General features: G+C 32.0%; 2 protein-coding genes across 3 annotated transcripts; one reads left to right on the plus strand and one right to left on the minus strand.

Moving 5' to 3' along the window:
* Nucleotides 1-1,169: 1,169 nt before the first annotated feature.
* Nucleotides 1,170-13,198, minus strand: LOC125068144 (carboxypeptidase N subunit 2-like). 2 transcript variants are annotated; one of them, XM_047677171.1, is made up of 3 exons: nucleotides 13,065-13,198; nucleotides 5,778-6,213; nucleotides 1,170-3,877 (listed from the first exon to the last, which is right to left on the minus strand). In XM_047677171.1, exons 2-3 carry the CDS (start codon nucleotides 6,158-6,160, stop codon nucleotides 2,020-2,022), a joined length of 2,241 nt encoding a protein of 746 aa, XP_047533127.1. In that variant the 5' UTR covers nucleotides 6,161-6,213; nucleotides 13,065-13,198; the 3' UTR covers nucleotides 1,170-2,019. The 2 variants fall into 2 exon arrangements, with proteins under 2 accessions (XP_047533127.1, XP_047533137.1); XM_047677181.1 differs by lacking the exon at nucleotides 13,065-13,198 and adding an exon at nucleotides 12,412-12,469.
* A 533-nt stretch (nucleotides 13,199-13,731) lies between these two features.
* Nucleotides 13,732-18,292, plus strand: LOC125077930 (immunoglobulin-binding protein 1). Its single transcript, XM_047690051.1, has 7 exons — nucleotides 13,732-13,953; nucleotides 14,525-14,733; nucleotides 14,892-15,006; nucleotides 15,477-15,702; nucleotides 16,351-16,504; nucleotides 17,823-17,907; nucleotides 18,063-18,292. The coding sequence occupies exons 1-7, from the start codon at nucleotides 13,828-13,830 to the stop codon at nucleotides 18,171-18,173; spliced, it is 1,026 nt and encodes a 341-aa protein (XP_047546007.1). The 5' UTR covers nucleotides 13,732-13,827; the 3' UTR covers nucleotides 18,174-18,292.

Raw genomic sequence — 18,292 nt, forward strand, 5'->3', positions numbered from 1 at the left:
TTTTACATTTGATATTATTCATTAATAATCGTCATCATCAAAATCAAAACTTTAATATCCAACAAATATATATGCCATGGAACAAGCTCCAAAACTTCTCCTCAAAGGGAGAGGAGGCCTTTATCCCAGCAGTGGGACATTTACGGGCTGCTAATGTTAAAAAAAAAAAAATATATGCCATTTCGGTTGCCTGTACTCCTTTGTGCTAATTCAATTAAAAAATCGTTGATATTAAGTCGTTTTCGTATTCTACTAACACTACACACATTGATCCCATTGCGGTTCGTCCATTAAAATGCTTTAACTTTTCTGTAAAATAATGTTTGTCCCAAAAAATGCTATAAAAGTGATATCATGTCACTTAACAAAATAATCAAAGTAAATGTTTTTTTTTAAATATTTAATTGTTTTATTTATTACTATATCTAATCGTATTTATTTTCTACAGTGTGCCACCAACCTCAGGAATTAAGATGTTATGATGTCCCTTGTGTCTGTTATTAATTTTTTATTTATTTAATTAAGTATAGATTTTATTTTATGTTCTACTGTATTAAGAACGATGTAACAAAAACCCTATTGGATTTATCCGTACATCGGTATATACAATGATAAAAATATTTTTTTTAAAAACAAAAATTTATGACTCAGTCATCCATCAAACTGGAACACGGCAATACTATACTCTATTCCAAGCACAAGATGAAAACAGTCAAATCAACAACATTTCATCATAGCAAATTGACGGGATGTCATTGGTCGAGAGCTTGAAAAATGGCGTTTTGAACTTCGACGAAACTGTTATCGGAATTTTGAAGGTAAAATTAAAGTGGAAATAAGTGGTTAAGTGTAATATTTTTGTTTCATAAATAAATATTTGTTAATCATAAACTGTTAGTAGTGCACAATATAGCTGAGTTATTAGCAAATGGTATGAAAAACGTAAATCTAGAGATTTTTTATTATTTTCCTACTTCCATTGGAATAGGATATAATTATAGCTGTTTGGCAGTGGTATAAGTTATAAGCTCACAAATATATAAATAAATACACCACTAAACCTAATCTCAATTTTCAAATGAATTGTTGTAATGGTTGCCTGGAGGAAATCGCTGGTAAGCTTCTATTCAAGTAATTAGAATTGGAAACAAAAAAAATATACTCCTGAATATATTTTAAACACCTTTATTTAGGAATCGTTTAAACATGGAATACTGAAAGGCATATTTAAATAATCGAATCGTCGCCTCTGATAAAATTGCTACCAGGGCCGGATTTAGAGGTCTGTATGCTCTGGAGCAACGAAGGACTGGCGGAACTTTAATATATATATATATATATCATTTTTGATCACACCACTAAACTAATTTTACTTTAACAATATTTTTATCATCAATTAATAAAAAAAAACTTAACAAACATAATATGTTGATATAGCAAAATACAGGAAATATCTATTACTATGTAGTTATTTTACTTCATCTACATATATATATTATTGAACATTAGGTATTAGTTTGACCTCATTGTATCTATTCAACGGAAACTTTCAATATGACTCTTACCATCTTCAAGACGTTTGAGGAACTTAAAAATTGGCACACATTCTAATGACCGATGTCAATACAATATTTTTTCCTAGTTTCCAGCTAGGATCGTAAGGATGGCAAAATAAAAAGACTGATACTATAGGTTGGTTATTTACCGTCTTCTTAGTGTCGGTAATTGTTATTCTTTCGCGTTTTTCGCGTAGCTCTGGATACCCTCCCCTTAATCCAGCCCTGCTTGCTACGGGTATACTTGTATGGTCTCTAATTCATTTGACTAGTTATATCCAAAAATACATTAAATATCGCCTCTCATCTTATTTATTACTCTAGAGAGACTTTAGACATTTATTTTGATGTGCCTATTACAAAATATAAATTAGTGATAATAGTTAAAAAAAATACAATATTTCTTAAAAAATAATCCTAATTATGAACTATGCATTAATGTCGAATGCTCTTTGACCGTTTACTATCTCTGCTTCCTATTATTTTCTGTGTCCATTTCCGACACTTGCCTCTTTTGAAACAAACGCAAGGTCATTATAACAGTACCCAAACCAAGAGCTAAGGCCATAACAGCTAATATTAAGGCAGGGGTAGAAATATTCCTTCCATGAGATTCGTCAAAGAAATCAGCTATTAGCGCCACTGGTCTCAGTATTTTGACCACTGGTTCACATCCCGATTCTCTTACATATTTAGCCCAAGTTCTATTAGCATACGTCCATTCTCTGGGCTTTACAAATGGTCGTCGTCCCGGTACAGTCTTATTAGTAATAATAGTCATATTCCTGAGTTGCGCTTCATTGTAGTGACAGTATAAATATTTCTTTTTCTTGTTTCCTTTAACAACAATGTCCTTTTCAGCGCTCTTGGCTCCTATAAGGACGTCTAAATCACCCTTTATCATATTCGCCCAATCCCACATTTCAGCAATCTTACAATCACAAATGAATGGGTTACCGATTAGGTTTATTGAGTGAAGCTTAGGATTGTTAACGAATAATTGCGGATCAATAGTTGTTAAATTATTGTTGCTTAAATTTATTTTTTCCAAATGTCGTAGTGTTTCCAAAAACAATAAACTTTCATCCTCTGCCTTTATTTGATTGCTGGCTAAATTGAGTTCGGTTAAATTCTCAGTATTCTTAAAAGCATCTGGGTTAAGAGATGTGATGTTGCAGTTGCTTAAATCTAAGACAGTGACTTGTGACAGCTGTTTCGGGAACAACGGTCCGGAGGGTGGTATTACAAGTGGATTACCACCAAGTTTTATTTCTCTTAAATCAGTATACGTTAAGTTCTTGAAGAAAGCATTTGCGTTTATAGGGCGTTTCAAGCCACAAAATTCTAATTCTAAAGCTGTTAACTGTGTCAAATTTCCAAACAGACCGGCTTCTAAAGATAGGAGGTCATTACCAGAAAGCACTAATTTCTTTAATGACGTCATATGTGCAAAAGTTTCTGGTCCTATATAAGATAAATTACTATAGCCCATATTAAGATATTCAATTTTTTCTAAAGGAGCCAAAAGTCTTGTAAATACATTCACAAGAGGATTATGCGAGATATCCAGTTCGAGAAGATTTTCAAAAACATTGAAATTATCTGGTAAATTGCTTAGGCCGCAGTTACTTAAGAAAAGTTTTTCCAGTTTTGGCAGAGGTGCTAAAGCTTCTTGTAAATCCGGTGCAAAAAGTGGGTTACCAGATAAGTAAAGACTTTTCATTCTAGTTGCATTGGCGAACGCGTCACCTGATATTGGTCCTTTAATTTTACAGTTTGATAAATCTAGTACTTCTAAATGATTAACACTATTGCCCAATGTCACTGCGACATCTAAGTCTCTTAATTCATTCTCAGCTAAAATAAGGGTAACGAGATTGGTACAATTTGAAAATGTGTCCTCAGAAAGGGAAGTTAAGCCAGATTTTCTCAAATTAAGATATTCGAGCCTCGTTAATGTGCCTAACACTTCTGGCCAGTTGATATTTGACAGGTCATTTCCTGCCATCTCTAAATTCTTCAAATTGATCAAGGAAGAGAATAGATTTCCAGTAATAATATTGAGCTTACAGTCATTTATCTTTAATGTTTCAAGACTGGTTAAAACATTGAAGACATCACCTTCTAATGATATAAGGGGATTATTAGACAGGTCGAGTGTAGTCAGAGACGTAATATTGTCGAAGAATTGGGAGTTTATAATCGATAGATTGCAATTACTTATATCCAAATATTGGAGTGTGCTAGACATCAGGAATGGTCCTTCAATCATATTTAGGGGGTTGTCTTGAAGTTCCACGTTCAGTAGTCCATGTGAATCCCTGCAACCAATAAAAAAAGCAATTAGAATACCATATCACGAAGAAGATGCAGTGCTCTCATTTTCCTGTGTTAGTTAGGTTATTATTTCCAAACACTACTCTTCAGTATTTTTGTTTAATTGTTGTTATAAACAGATTGAAAATATATTAATAAACATTCACAATCTTTCAGTAAAATGCCCCCGATGGATACTGTGTAGCAAAATATAAAAGCTATCAAATTGATCTGTTTGTGTAGTTTTTACGATTTTTTTTTAAGTCTCTTTGAAAATTGTTGCAAAAACGGGTGAAAATTATTCCTTAGGAGAGCTTCCGCTACGCGCGCTGCGTAAACGATTAAAGTTTCACAAAAGTCATGTATTACATATTCTGTCTGCAAGAGTAGCTAGTTCTTTCTAAGGGTTTTGCACTTACTTTTGACTGAGATAATTTATTTTTACTAATGTGAACATTACGGAATTTTTTTTTGAATACCTATCGCATTTGCTAATAATTTCAAGTTAAAGTCAAAATTACTTTATTCAAGGAGACTTTTACTAAGCTTTTTTGAATCGTCATTTTTATAGAATTGTATTAAAAGTACTATCGGTTCGGAATGTAGATTCTACCGAGAAGAACCGGCAAGAAACTCAGTATTTACTCTTTTCCAACATAAAAATTTGTACCAGTTAAATACAATTAAATTTATATGACTTATTTATTAGTTTTTTTTTTAACAAATGATTTGAATTTATGAATCGTCTAAGTTAAAAATATCCGCGGTTTCATACATAACATACATAAAATTCTTGTAAATATATTATGAAGCAGCTCTAAGGATTTTCCTACTTTGAAAAACACACCCCACAGATCTATAAAGTTCCAAAGGATGTTTAACTTCATAGGCATAATTTTGTGTTCTTTTCATTAGTTTGTAGAATTAGCATTCACTTTAAGTCTATTGAACGAAACGTTAAGATTTTCAAGATTTCTCCAATTCAAACCAAATTATTATCATATTTTTATCAGTTATAGCCGTAATGGACTTTATAGAATATCATTTTTGGACATGTGTAAAGTTAAACATAGTTTTGTATCGACAATGTTGTTTGGTAGGTACGTGTGCCAGATCAATTTGACTGCGCATAATCCGAGGAGTAATTGAATTTGCATTCTTTACGGGACTATTATCTAATATTGGCGTTTACAAGCCGCAATTGTCGCTTCTTGTCGGCGTAACAAGTTCAAAGCAATTTATTCAATTTCGTCGTCATTGTAAGAACCGTCCGAGTTAAATGCTAATAAAGCTCCGTGGGAAAACAAATTTGCAAACAATGGCATCGCTATGGTTACGAGTGAAATAGATTTTGGCTATTGGCGTATGTAATCCCACCATAAACGTTACAGTAAAAACAGAAATAGTCAATGTAATAGATATCATTGTTTAATAATATTCAGTTATTAGCCTTATTTAAGTTTAGTTTCTAAACAGTATTTAATCAAAGACAAGAATATTTCGACTCATAATTTTACAACTTTCTAGTAGCGTCGTATTATATAGCACCGTTTATAGTATATATTTAACAAGAGTTGAAACTCTTAGATAAACTGGCAGGGTATATTTTCTAATTTATTAAAAATGATTAAGTAAATTTATGCCATTATTTTTTAAAATGGAAACCTGAAGTAACAAGACAATTTCTGTACTTCTATTTTTTCTATTCCGGCCCCCCAAGACTGGAAGCCTGGGGCGAGCCGACCCTTCAGCCCCCCTGTTAGTCTGCAACTTATCTGACATTGTAATAATTTAATAAAACATCTTAACGAAGTACTTCTAAAAGTTGAACAAATTATGATTGATTTTCTTAATTTCGTTTCGTAATAATTTTTTGTGAATGTATTAACAGCAAATTAAACTTACAAAAATGCCTCTGGATCGACGTAGCTGATATTGTTACCAGAAAGGTCAATGTCTATCAAATAGTCGAGCCCTTTGAACGCGTCTCTATCGACTCTCGTCAATCTATTGTTAGCTATTTGCAATCTCCTCATCTTGATGTCGTTTGGAAAACGCTGGAGACTGGTTATGTTGTTGCCGTTTAGATCTAAGATGTATACGCTCAAGCTCAGCTCATCGTAAGGTATACTGGTCAAGTTGCTCTCGGAACAGTCGGTAACCCAATTGATCCTAAAGTAGTGGCAATCACATTCGTCAGGGCATTCCAGCTCGAAGCTGTCGCCGTTGAATCCATAACAGAATGGTAAGGCTAACAGGTAGATGAGGTAAACCGTCGTACGCGCCATTTTCAATGATGTCTCGTGATTTCAATTTACCGTCGCGCCCATATTAGTAGAAACTGAAAAAGAAACAAAAAATATTCATGATAACAACCAAGATAACATCTTTAAAGAAAAATATTGATATTCAATCAAAATAAAATTGTGTATTTAGAATATTTTAACGCAAATTTTTGGGTAAGATCATCGCCACCCATAGAAATTGGAAATGTAAGAAACATTAACCTCCCCTTAATCTTAATCATATACAATTATATTAATGTATCCTTTATGAATATCAATAAAAATTAACTCCAAAAACAGAGTCATTTTCATCAATAGTTTGATTGTTGATGTATTATATTATATTGTTTAGTTTCGTAATTTTTTCTAAGCCGAGAAATAAACGTAAACAAAATCACAGTCGTGCGCGTTGATCTGAAAAGTAAACACCATATGCTTATTATGGTATGTTTACAGTTTCAGAAGGTAGTGAAGGCAAATCACGTCACTGTTTTTTTAATATTGTACGGGCTACAGTCTGTACTAGAAACGATAAAAAGTACAAGTTAGTAAGTTTTGTGATAATTCCTATACAGTTCCAAGTTAAAACTAATGAACTTAAAGGTTTATTTTTTAACGTTCAATATGTTTCTATCTTTTAAAAAAAAAGAAAAAAAAAATGTTATAGTCATATTTACAGTTATATCTACTGAGCTTAAATGTTCGTTACTCGCTAGTGATTTCGTAAATTAATGAGATATAAATACGAACTATTTGCCCTATTTTTACGTCACGATAGGGGGGGGGGGATGGCATAGTCCTACACACTTCGAAAGTTTTGCAATTATTAAAGCGTGAGAGACTATAAGTACGAAAGTTATTCTAGAATAGAAAGTAATATTGGAGTTCATTTTATTATTCAGTTTATATTTTTCTAATACGTAGGACCCACCTCGCTCATATATCACAATACAATATACTAACACGAAGACGTAGAATAAAAACGACCACAATAACATTAAGCGTTATCCAACAAAATGGCGGGACAATCGCAGTAATGGCCGTCATCCTGCTGACCGGCACGGACTGTTTCCCGCCAGAATTTTCCAGAAGCGCCATTTACTGTGATTAGGTCACGCATTCATTATAACGATCTTGCTACCGTTGTAATCTAAAATCTTTAGGAATAATAATAATGGATATATTATGTTAAATTTTTATTGTGCATTAGTATTACATTATTTAGATCGATAGAGCATTATCATCCTGTAAACTTTCCACGGCTGGGCGAAGTGTCTCTCTTATAGAGAAAGATTTTGAGCTTATTTCACCACGTTGCTACGGTGCTTGTATACACTATGTGTCATATTTTATTCTGACACATGCAAGTATTCTCGTGAACAATATAAGCAGGTGAAAAGGAAGCGTTCAATAGTAGTATAGTAGATTAGTAAAGAGTTGACGACGATAGTAAAAAATACGTAAACTGTGTACAAAAATATGTTCTTTCTGTTTACCCAACCCACTTTGTACAGTATCATGTTTATTTCACTCTAAATAATTGGATACCGCATGCCACACACTTGTTTGTTCAATAAATTGATTGCATCGTCCAAGCTTGGAAAGGCTCTTGTTAGGTAAACATTAAAATATATACAAAAATGGTACATAAAGAAATTTAATAATTTCTAAAGCATGTGAATAATATTTTATACCATAGGTGGTACAAAACACCTAACTACACCACTACAAGTAATATATAAGTATGAATATATTGGGCATTGACTACAGTATTCTGCTGCGTCCGTCTGATCTAATCTAATCTATCTCTCGAACTACATTTCGGTTTAACCAATCACTATATTCATTGACAGGAAAGGTTAAAATTGACGACCAGGTTTGGATTGATCATAGGAATGAGCTTCTTTCGTCAACTTGAACAAGGGGTGATTATTTGTTGCTTTTTTTACGCTGTATAATTTAGGTCAATTTGGATTTTTTACCAACCGCTGCTTATTGACTTTTTGGTCATGGAACGAGAAAGTAAAAAATTAGAAGATTGAAATTATTTTTTTGTTATTTTCTTTTATATACCTATATCGATATATCATTAAAATCCTATCGAATTAGACTTTGCAGTTGTTAATTTTCTGTAATAAAAATCTTTAAAAAAAATTACATTACACGCTCTACAAAAATACAATTAAAGATAATAATTACGACAATTGAATGAAAATTTAATTTCAAACTGTAACGATTACATTACAAAATAAATCTATAAAAATCAGATGAAGAGAAGATTTCACAAGTAGATTTACACATCGAGGTTTGTCAATTTGTTTCACAAAGAACTTGAGACCTTCAAATATATTAATTGTAAATGTACAATGAAACGTTGACTAGACTATAATTTGTAGATAAATAAAAAATACATGAAGGTGACCACAATTTGTCACAATATAAGTATTATACATATATGTATTTAAATAGATTTAATATTACTTCGTATCGTTTGTACTTTAATACGCTTCTTCATATCTTTCATATTTTTTAAAAGTTGAAGAGTTTTGTTGCTTTTTCTAAATTTATTTGTGATAATCTCTGCATATATCGGTTCATTTATTGGAAAGGGTCTATATAACATCACTCGTTGACCCACGCCGGCAAAGCCCTACTGGAATAACGCAAGTGCAGCGAGCGATGTATTGCAAAATTTTGATTATTTATGGTCCTCAATAATTTTTCTACTATACTATAGTAATGGCCATCTAGTCATAGATTATCATCAGCGTCCATAGACATTGGTAATGCAAAGAAGGCAATTTAATTCGCCGGTAAATTACACAATTAAAGTTATTTCAGTTGTACCTGCAATTACACTGGCTTACTCATCTTTGTAAGCGGAACTCGCCAATGAAATGAAACGGTATTTATTATTCCCGACGGAAAAAAATATACAAAAAAGATTCATTTTACCTCAAAATTTAAAGGAAATTATTTTACTGAATAATAGCTCAACTTAATGAATACTGTAATTAAGTACACTATATATACAGACAAGCTTCTAAAATGAACTTCAGTTCTAGTTAGGCAATCCACTAGTGACGTTCCGTAGCAATATTCATACTGAAATGACCTTATTATAAACAAAAGAGGAAGGAAAACAATGATCGTAATGATTAACTGCCAACATGATTCAATCGCAGAATCATAAAAGTTTTATATTGCTACACGTCACATGAATCGCTTCAGAAAATGATGTTGTATTGTTTTTTCGAAATATGAGAGTAATTGAATAAAATTATTGTCAGAGCTCATGTGCAGTAGTTTATATTTATAATGAAACAATTTAATTGATTTTGAACTAAAGTATGTTAATAATTATAATAACGCCTATTTAGAATATAAGTATAAATCGTCGATAAAACGTCAGAAAAACCTTTAACTGAATACTTTAGCATGTTCGTGCTATCTCAGTAGCTACAGACATATTAAAAAAAAAATTAGTCCCTCAATGTATCTCTTTCGGCTCAAGCATACATAGCTTCCAGATAAATCCGCTACTAAATGGAATTCATATAATTACTAATCAATCACATTCATGCAGGTTAAGGTTCCGTAGACAAACGTTGGGAGTCCACATGGTCCAATGGATATATCTAATTCATATTCATTAATTCGGATAACGTATTTTTGGAGCAATTTTATTTTCACTACCCCGCAACGGAACGGCATAGAAAGCTTTTACTGTAGAGGTACCATTAGCCATGTTTTATCATATAATTACCATTTACAACCTGACTAAAATTTTAATATTTTCGTTTACGTTCATCCAAAGGTTTTTAAAATATACATATATTTTTTTATATTGTTTGGGTAGACATGACTCCACTCCACCTGATGGTAAGTGGAAGTGGAGTCCAAACGCGAAGACGACTAGTACAGTCAGCAAGAATGAGCTGCACTAGTCACCCTCGCCATGCCGGCCCGTAAGATGCCTCTTCACGCCTCGTTTGAAGGCACCCAGGTAATAAGAGGAGGGGAACACGTGTGCTGGTAAAGAGTTCCATTTTTTGGCGGTGCGAGAAAAGAGTTGCCAAATTTCTTTGTACGCGATATTTTAACATAACGTTATCATTGTCATGACCAACTAAACTGACTCACAGCAAGAAGATAAACTAGATTTGCAATCCAAAAATGTTGATTAAGAATTGGACAACATAATAAGTCAGAATTGCCCACAAAGTTTTTTGTAAGGAATTCAGAAAAATATATAATGTAAATGATAAATTAATTATATGTACGTCGCATACATAGTGCTGCATTGCCCAAAAACTATCATAATTTAAATACAAATTGATAGAATACTAGCAAACCCGGAAGACGAAAGCCGTTTTGTGTTCCGATTCTATAAGCTTGACAGTTTATCGTAATTGAATTTATAGATAATCGTTGTTGTTAAGTCGTTATGCTATTCTACTAACAAAACAATCCAGGTGCAGTTCGAAGTAGAATCGAAATATAATCGGACTTGTCTCGTAATATAATAAGTAAATGCAATTTGCCATTCGTTTAAGGTGAGGTTTATTTTTGTAATTAATTGTCGAATTCGGATCAGAAACGTATCATCATAACCTTTGTAAGTTAATGAAATTGACCCCATGTCCCTGTACAAATAGTCATGGCTATTGGTTAAACGGTATAGAATTATATTATGTCGCGCGAGTAGATAATATTAAAACCTTAAAGAAATACATATATGTACTCTATCGGTGGTCTGTCAAATGGTATCGAGGTCTTTGAATAAAAAGTCAAATCAACATCCATAATATTATAACTAATATATTTATAAGTATATTTGAAACGTTCCTTTCCGATTTGGTAATAAACACTCTTGTTAAGCAACAAACCATTAGTTATGATTGAATTATCCGCGCTACGTATATTATATATTTAGATTTTCACTTAGGTATTATGAATTACCTTTGTAAGGTACTGGTTGCAACATGTACACAATATTTATGGTGACAACTGACAAGCCGCTTTACACGTAGCGCTCACCTTGTCATGTTACAGTTCTGCTTTAATCGCAGTAGAGGTCAAAAGATTATAATTTATTTAAGATCACGCATCGCACTTGAGGTGAAAGATTTTAATGTTTGTTAAGTTTCGGCTTTGTTTTGTAAATAATCTATTTTAATTGAATACAATTATCTTTGAATAAAATAAAATATATTAAGAATCGCGAACTAATTAACTTCAAATTAATAATATAATCGTTTTGGTGGAATCCGTCTCAAAGCGCAAACAATTCGAAAAACTACTTTACTTGATGGTAGCCGGTAGGGCTTTGCACAAGCCTGACTGAGTAGGTACCACCCACTCATCGTTTTTTTACTGATACACAGCAATGCTTATTTTTGCTATGTTCTGTTTTGAAGGATGAGTTAGTGTTACCACAGACATAAGATACGTAACATCTTAATACCCCAGAGCAGGTGGCGCCTTGCGATATGAACGATTAATATTCCTCGTTTCCAATGTATATGGGCAGAGGTGAACCATCAAGCCAGTCTACCAAGCTATATGAAATAAAAATAATTATACAAATGCGCGTTACGTATCGTCTGAATTTGCTTAATTTATAGCAATCTGGCTACGAATCAATACCATGCGTATCAACGTCATGTCGGTATATTAAGATTTTATTAAAAAAATATCATTTCATTTAAATACACACTGAAATATTTAACTTGTTATCCTATAAAAAGCAAATATACAATATGTATATAAAATCCAAATCGTCGCTCTTCCGTAATTATAAAATTATCGTTATAAATAAAACTACTTGCTTACTTGTGTACTTAATTAGTCTTTATAAATAGAACCCAGGTGGCAATTGCATCTATACTAAATAAAATCCGATCAAATATGTTTACATATGAACATGTGATTATAAAAACTTAGATCAATAAATTAGAACACCTGTCACACTACTAGAAAACGTTTATTGTTAACAGACAGGCGTTAATCATTTAATCCTACGCAGTTAGAAAAATAATTAATACAATTAAAGTTGACTTGTTATTATACATGTATTCGATTGAAATGTTTACTTGGTCGCCTATGGCTTGAAATCGTATGATTGTTGTTGATGCGCACAATTCGTAGGATAAATAAAATTTATTAGAGATCAAGAATAGAAGAATAAATCCAAATGAATTCACAAGTACCTGAACTTACTAGAACCAAAAATAAATGAATTATTCACTTACCTATATATTGTTTGCGCAATGACGTGTAATACACTTGCTCGACGACTCTGGACTGAAGTTATGTATGATGCTTTAGTGATGTAACATTTGTTTATTATCGATAAAGGAGTTAGGTCTTAAACTATAAGCTTGCATGTTTCATATAACGGAGTCGATGAAGAATAAAAGTAAAGATAATAGTAGAATTGTATAGTTTCCATACATATTAATTTTGAACAAGAGCTCAAGCACAATCATTTTCGACTTCTCTTGAACTCTATAAAATACCTCGACATCGACAAGGACAGGACCCTCAATGCCTTGAATGAATGTCTTTTTTTAGGACAAGGCCATAGGAATATATTTATTTATTTATTCTTGCCTTTAAAAAACTTTTTTTGAAAATAAATCAATACAGATGTATTTTCTTTTTGATAATTTTGAACGCAACTTGTTAAAGTGAACGCCTTCAAAAAACTTCAAAATACGACTAACGTAAAATATAGCCAATAATTCAAACAGGCGCCGTGTTTCAAAATGTATGAGTTTAATTAATGATCGTAAAGTAAATAATAATACACTCGTTTTACGAATAAAATATTATAATAAGCCTTATCATAGGTAAGCTACAACAACTATTCAGAAAAAAGAGGCAAATTATTATGACGATTTACCTTAGTTTTGTGATAATATCTCGTCGCAACGGTTCCCCGTTTTACTGGAGTGCGGTGGCGACGAAAATGTGAATTTCTGTACTTTTATTCAATTTATCTTCTTGGAGACGTCCAGTTTTCAAAAATAATATATATCGATGGGTTGAAAGAGAAAGTTGATGTTGAAGTTGACACATAAAAAAATATGTAAGAATATTGCGACTTGTGCATGACGGTACAGAGTACCATACCATGACCACTAATAAAGGTGACCAGACATTCGGTGAGTTGTCTGAGGCCAACAGCAGCCCTAGTATACCCTAGGGTTCTGTAAATTGGATATCAGTTTAATAGAATTATTTATGCGCTATTATCTTATTATAGAAGTATCTTTAAATATTGAAACAAAATAACTTTGCTTTATTTTTATTTTTTATTGATTCTTCGGATATCATCTTAAAGCTGTAGTACAATCGTAAAACAATTATCATACAACTGTCATATAGGGTGTTGAATAGGATTCCTGTTAGGATATTATATTTAACTGGCATTATAAATTGTAATATTTACATGTCGAAATGATTTGAATGAGGTACTTATCACTTGATTAAAAATTTTATGTTTTATGCAGTAAAATATTTTCGCAAATGGCAATGATCTATAAGTCAAAATAGTCAAATACAAGGATGACGAACGTTTGTCAGTGTCAACTTGGAAAAAAAACAAATCAGTTATTTGCATTAGTATTTCGCAACATATTTGAATCAAATTAGTTTTTATAACAATGTCTCAAAATGTGGCTAATTCGTCTACAGACGAAGAATCACTGAAAGAAATATTCGATCAAGCCATGAAGTTATTTGATAAGATAGAAAATGGTAACGAAGCTACGAATAGCGACCCGGTGCAAGTAAGTAGATTTCTGGTTTTAAAAGAGATCCCACAATGTTATTCATAACATTGTGGGATACTAAACCATAAAATTAGCTTTGACTACTTTTATTATTATCAGGTAAGATAGATTATTTTCCTTACAAATGTTAATATAGCTGTTTACACAATTTTTCTTAGAATATTGAACTAGAATAATCAGAATAAAATTCAATAATCTCGTACTTTGAATTGGTTATACCTTAATTTACTCTTATCTAGTTTGAAAATATCATTACAAATGTATTTTTTTTATTAAGTCTGGTTGGTTTTGCTTATAGATCCTAAAGTAAATTTTATAATAATACAAAGGAGAATTATTCCATCCAGTGATTTATTATTATTTGCCATTTATTAGACTTTCTGCATGTCTGCTTGTGTTCTTACTAGAGCTCATATAAATCTATTATACTGCAAAATATTCATAGTTTTTATTTATAGCAATAAAAAGTTCTGTTTATATTGCATTAATTTACAAACTAAATCAAATATGAATAGATTTATAATGTATAAAAATACCATTTCCTCATATTTCCTGTTATTGATTTCAGATGAGTATAAAATCAGCAATCAAAAAGTTTGAAAAAGCAACTAACTTAGTCTCCCTATCAGGGATGTTTAGTAAAAATGAAAGTCTAGAGGAGTTGCCTACGGAGACATTACAGTACCTACTGTTACCAGCTTTACTTGGCACTCTCAGTTTAAAATTATGCAGCCAATCTCGGAAAGATGTTATTAATGTTGCAGATATATATTTTAAGTATGTTACTGTATACAAATATAGTTGCAGAATTTTTCGAAGCTTAACTTGCATTTTAAAATATTTTAATATGCTCAGAAAAACTTTATAAAATAATGCAAATAGAAAATCAAAAGTGGAAGGAACAAAAAAACTAATTTCAATAAATACATTTACAGAGATTTTTTACAAAGGTGCAAAGATTATGGTGTAACAGACGTAGAGGTGCCACAGACTACAAACAATGAAATTTCTAACAGATCACAGACTGAACAAGCCAAGATTGCTAGCATGGTAACAATATTTTTTCTCTCCTTTATTTATTATTTTTACGGCTTTATTATTTTTGTATAATTTTTATTTTATTGATGCATTATTATGATTTCATGCTGTCTATGCTGTTGATATATCATATTATTTATAAATGTTACATCAAATTATGTTATTTTAATGTATGTAATTGCCAGGCAGCATCATAATCTTAAATTATTTGGGTTGCAAATTATTGTTTAAAATATATGAAATTTTCCCAATTTTTTCTACAATTTCTCTGACCAATGTAAAATATGTTGGTCATTCTATTCTTTTCTTTGATTGTTAGATATGAATGTTTTTAAATTGGTTTTTTAATCAACTTGTTAGAGAGCTGTCTACTATGTCATCTAAAATAGACAATAAAATCATTATGTGTTTTTTTTATTTTAGCTTGCTAATTTTATTCTCACTGTAATTTAAAATAATAATATACCATTGAATATTTGAAGGTTATGACAAGAGAGGCAAAAATAAAAAGGTATAAGGAGGTAAAGGAATTAAAAGAAAAATTAGTGACTCTATCCAAAGCCATGTCTTCCCCGAATGCTGATGATGACACAAAGAGGCAGTACTTCACTACATTACTGTTGAATTATGTCAACCAGGCCCTCGATGAAATAAGCAGTATCGAACAAGAGAGACCCATCTTAGAATACATGGCAAAACATGCAGGAGGTATATATATTATCTTATATTAGGATAATTTACTTGGTGGTAGGGCTTTGTGCAAACCGTTTGGGTAGGTACCATCTCATCAAATAATCTGCCACCAAGCAGCAAATCTTGGTAATGTTGTGTTCTTGTTTAAATGGTGAGTGAAAGATAACATCTTAGTTTCTAAAGGTGCATTGGTGATGCAAAGACTGGTTTAAATTTATTGTGGCGTCATAACTATGAGCAGTGGTGGTCATTTACCATCAGGCTGCCCATTAGTCCAACGTCTTATCTAAGGCTTAAAAAAAGTGTTGGTGGTCTTCGTATAACATATAATGTAACATATTTTCAATTATTTGATTTGTTTTTAAGTAATAAAGAAAGAAATAATAACAAAAAATAATAGAAAAGAAAGTTTTTGAATGTCAACAATGCTTTACTAGTGTTTTATTATAAATAATTAATCAATAAAGGTTATTTAGAATATGTAAGTCTATGATATGTTTATGAGATTTCAATACCCTATTAATAGGTACTCTAAAGTATCCCTTAAGTATTAATAACATTTTAAGTATTGGTTATACTTTGATATTATAATTTTGTCGTAAATTCAGACAAAGAATATCAATTAAGGTTTTTAATCAATTTGTTTGTTCTGAAAAATTCTAGAAGCGAAACCATCACATAGAGAACGGGCGCCTCCCCTGAAGCCGGTGATCATAACTCGTGACGCGGTCCAGAAGGCGGTGTTCGGTGCCGGGTACCCTTCCTTGCCCACACTTACCATCGAGGAGTTCTATGATAAGAGAGTGCGGGATGGAGTGTGAGTAGCTTTATCATTCATCATCTGAAAGCGAATAACAAACTCTATTCAATTGTTTTAAGTGTTGCTGGTATTTGAAAATCGAAATCGATTTTATTTATATTCTCTTCTATCGTAATGTTAAATCCGATATTTTTATTTTATTTTATTTATACCTATTCAGTATACATCTGCTCACTAACGGTGGCCTCCAAGTGAAATCACTATCAGATAGTATTAGTGTGAGTGAGAGACGCACTTGTTTACAAGATGTCTTAATGTGCGTGAGACGACTAAGAGTAAAGACATTTGTTAAGTATAAAAAAAAACGTGAAGCAGTGCGCTTTTGGGAGTGAATAGTTTTTTTAATATAATAATTGACACAATGCTGAAAGGAAAAAGCTGTTGCTTTTATTGCTTCGACAAGCCTCTATATACCAGATGCTTTTTCCGAGTCTGCGTTAAAAATTATGTTCCGCAGGGATACATTTTAGATCCTTTTCTATTAGATATTTTAATGTACACGATTAAATTAGTGTTACTGTTTCTATGCAAATGACGTTCAAACACTAGAGGTAAAGATAAAATTATAACACCATAAGTTTAAGACTTCGTAAAATCAATGCAACTTTCTCAAGTCAAGGTGTTCGATGCTGTTTCAAATAACTAAAATTGTACATGGAAAATGGTTAAAAAAAATAAAAATATATATATATCCCGCTGAGTTTCTTACGCCGGTTCTTCTCAGGTCCGAGGTGCTAAATTCCGAACCGGTGGTAGATTTTTGACAGTCAATAAGCAAGTGTAAACACTTCTATATTGAATAAAGATTTTTGACTTTGACTTTGACTTAGGGCGGTCCCTCACTTGCAGCACGCAGTCGAGTCAGTTGTATCACTACAGGTTACGCACTGTAATGGTCGATTCTTCTCTCTTATTGATGTAATGTTACAAATTGTATCATTATAGGTTCTAAATCAACTCTCGTACGTAATGCTCGTATCTGTACAATACAAGTATCTTTTACAATACAAGCGAATGTTCCCAGTGAGGATCCGCCTTTAAATAACAAATACCCGCAGATACTGCGACATAATACTCTCACAAAAAACATGATTAGAAACAGTATTTTATTCTACACGAGATTATATAGATTATAAAAAAAAGCTAGGCGTATATATTTCTATTTCACGCAGGATATATACATTTAAGACTATCGTACCTTCTATGTAGCTTTACATTGAAATAAATAATTTTGAAATTACCTTTCAGTAGTATTTGTAAGAACCAAAGTTGTAAAGTTTTGATCCTCAAATGTTTTTTTTTTATTCAACACAAGGTTTCCAAGTTCCGGTACGAACATACCGCACGCAACAATCCAGACCGCTGACGCAGATGCAGACGACGCGGAAGAAATTAGAAAAGTAATTATAATCTCATTTTCATTCTCCATTAAATCCAAAAAAAGCAATACAAAGTATTTGACCTTGGGTGGTCGATAGTCGTGCACCCGTACCACCCGTTATGTAAATATTAAGAATTATTTGGTAAATTCTGAAGTTATATATTTTTACCATAGGAAAATTTGGTTGACGAAGACGATGAAGAGGAGTTAGAGAGAAAACGTAACATGGACGAATATAAAGACGACCACCGCAGAGGATGGGGAAACAGATACAACAGAAGCTAATGCAAATGGTTACGGACAATGAATGATACCACAGATACCACAGAGTTTAACAAGTCTCGGATTTGACAATATGTAATCTATGTCACACAAGCTTATTACTAATAAAATGTTGTTGTTTT

The sequence above is a fragment of the Vanessa atalanta genome, chromosome 1 (assembly GCF_905147765.1).
Source record: "Vanessa atalanta chromosome 1, ilVanAtal1.2, whole genome shotgun sequence".
Classification (NCBI taxonomy): domain Eukaryota; kingdom Metazoa; phylum Arthropoda; class Insecta; order Lepidoptera; family Nymphalidae; genus Vanessa; species Vanessa atalanta.

Bases quoted from the DNA above. Each gene is read 5' to 3' on its own strand.
- LOC125077930 (XM_047690051.1), top strand. From the start codon at position 13,828: ATGTCTCAAAATGTGGCTAATTCGTCTACAGACGAAGAATCACTGAAA. The intron at 13,954-14,524 runs GTAAGTAGATTT...TATTGATTTCAG, and splicing joins CGAATAGCGACCCGGTGCAA to ATGAGTATAAAATCAGCAAT. The intron at 15,007-15,476 runs GTAACAATATTT...GAATATTTGAAG, and splicing joins AAGCCAAGATTGCTAGCATG to GTTATGACAAGAGAGGCAAA.
- LOC125068144 (XM_047677171.1), bottom strand. From the start codon at position 6,160: ATGGCGCGTACGACGGTTTACCTCATCTACCTGTTAGCCTTACCATTC. The intron at 3,878-5,777 runs GTAAGTTTAATT...TATTGGTTGCAG, and splicing joins GTCGATCCAGAGGCATTTTT to GGATTCACATGGACTACTGA.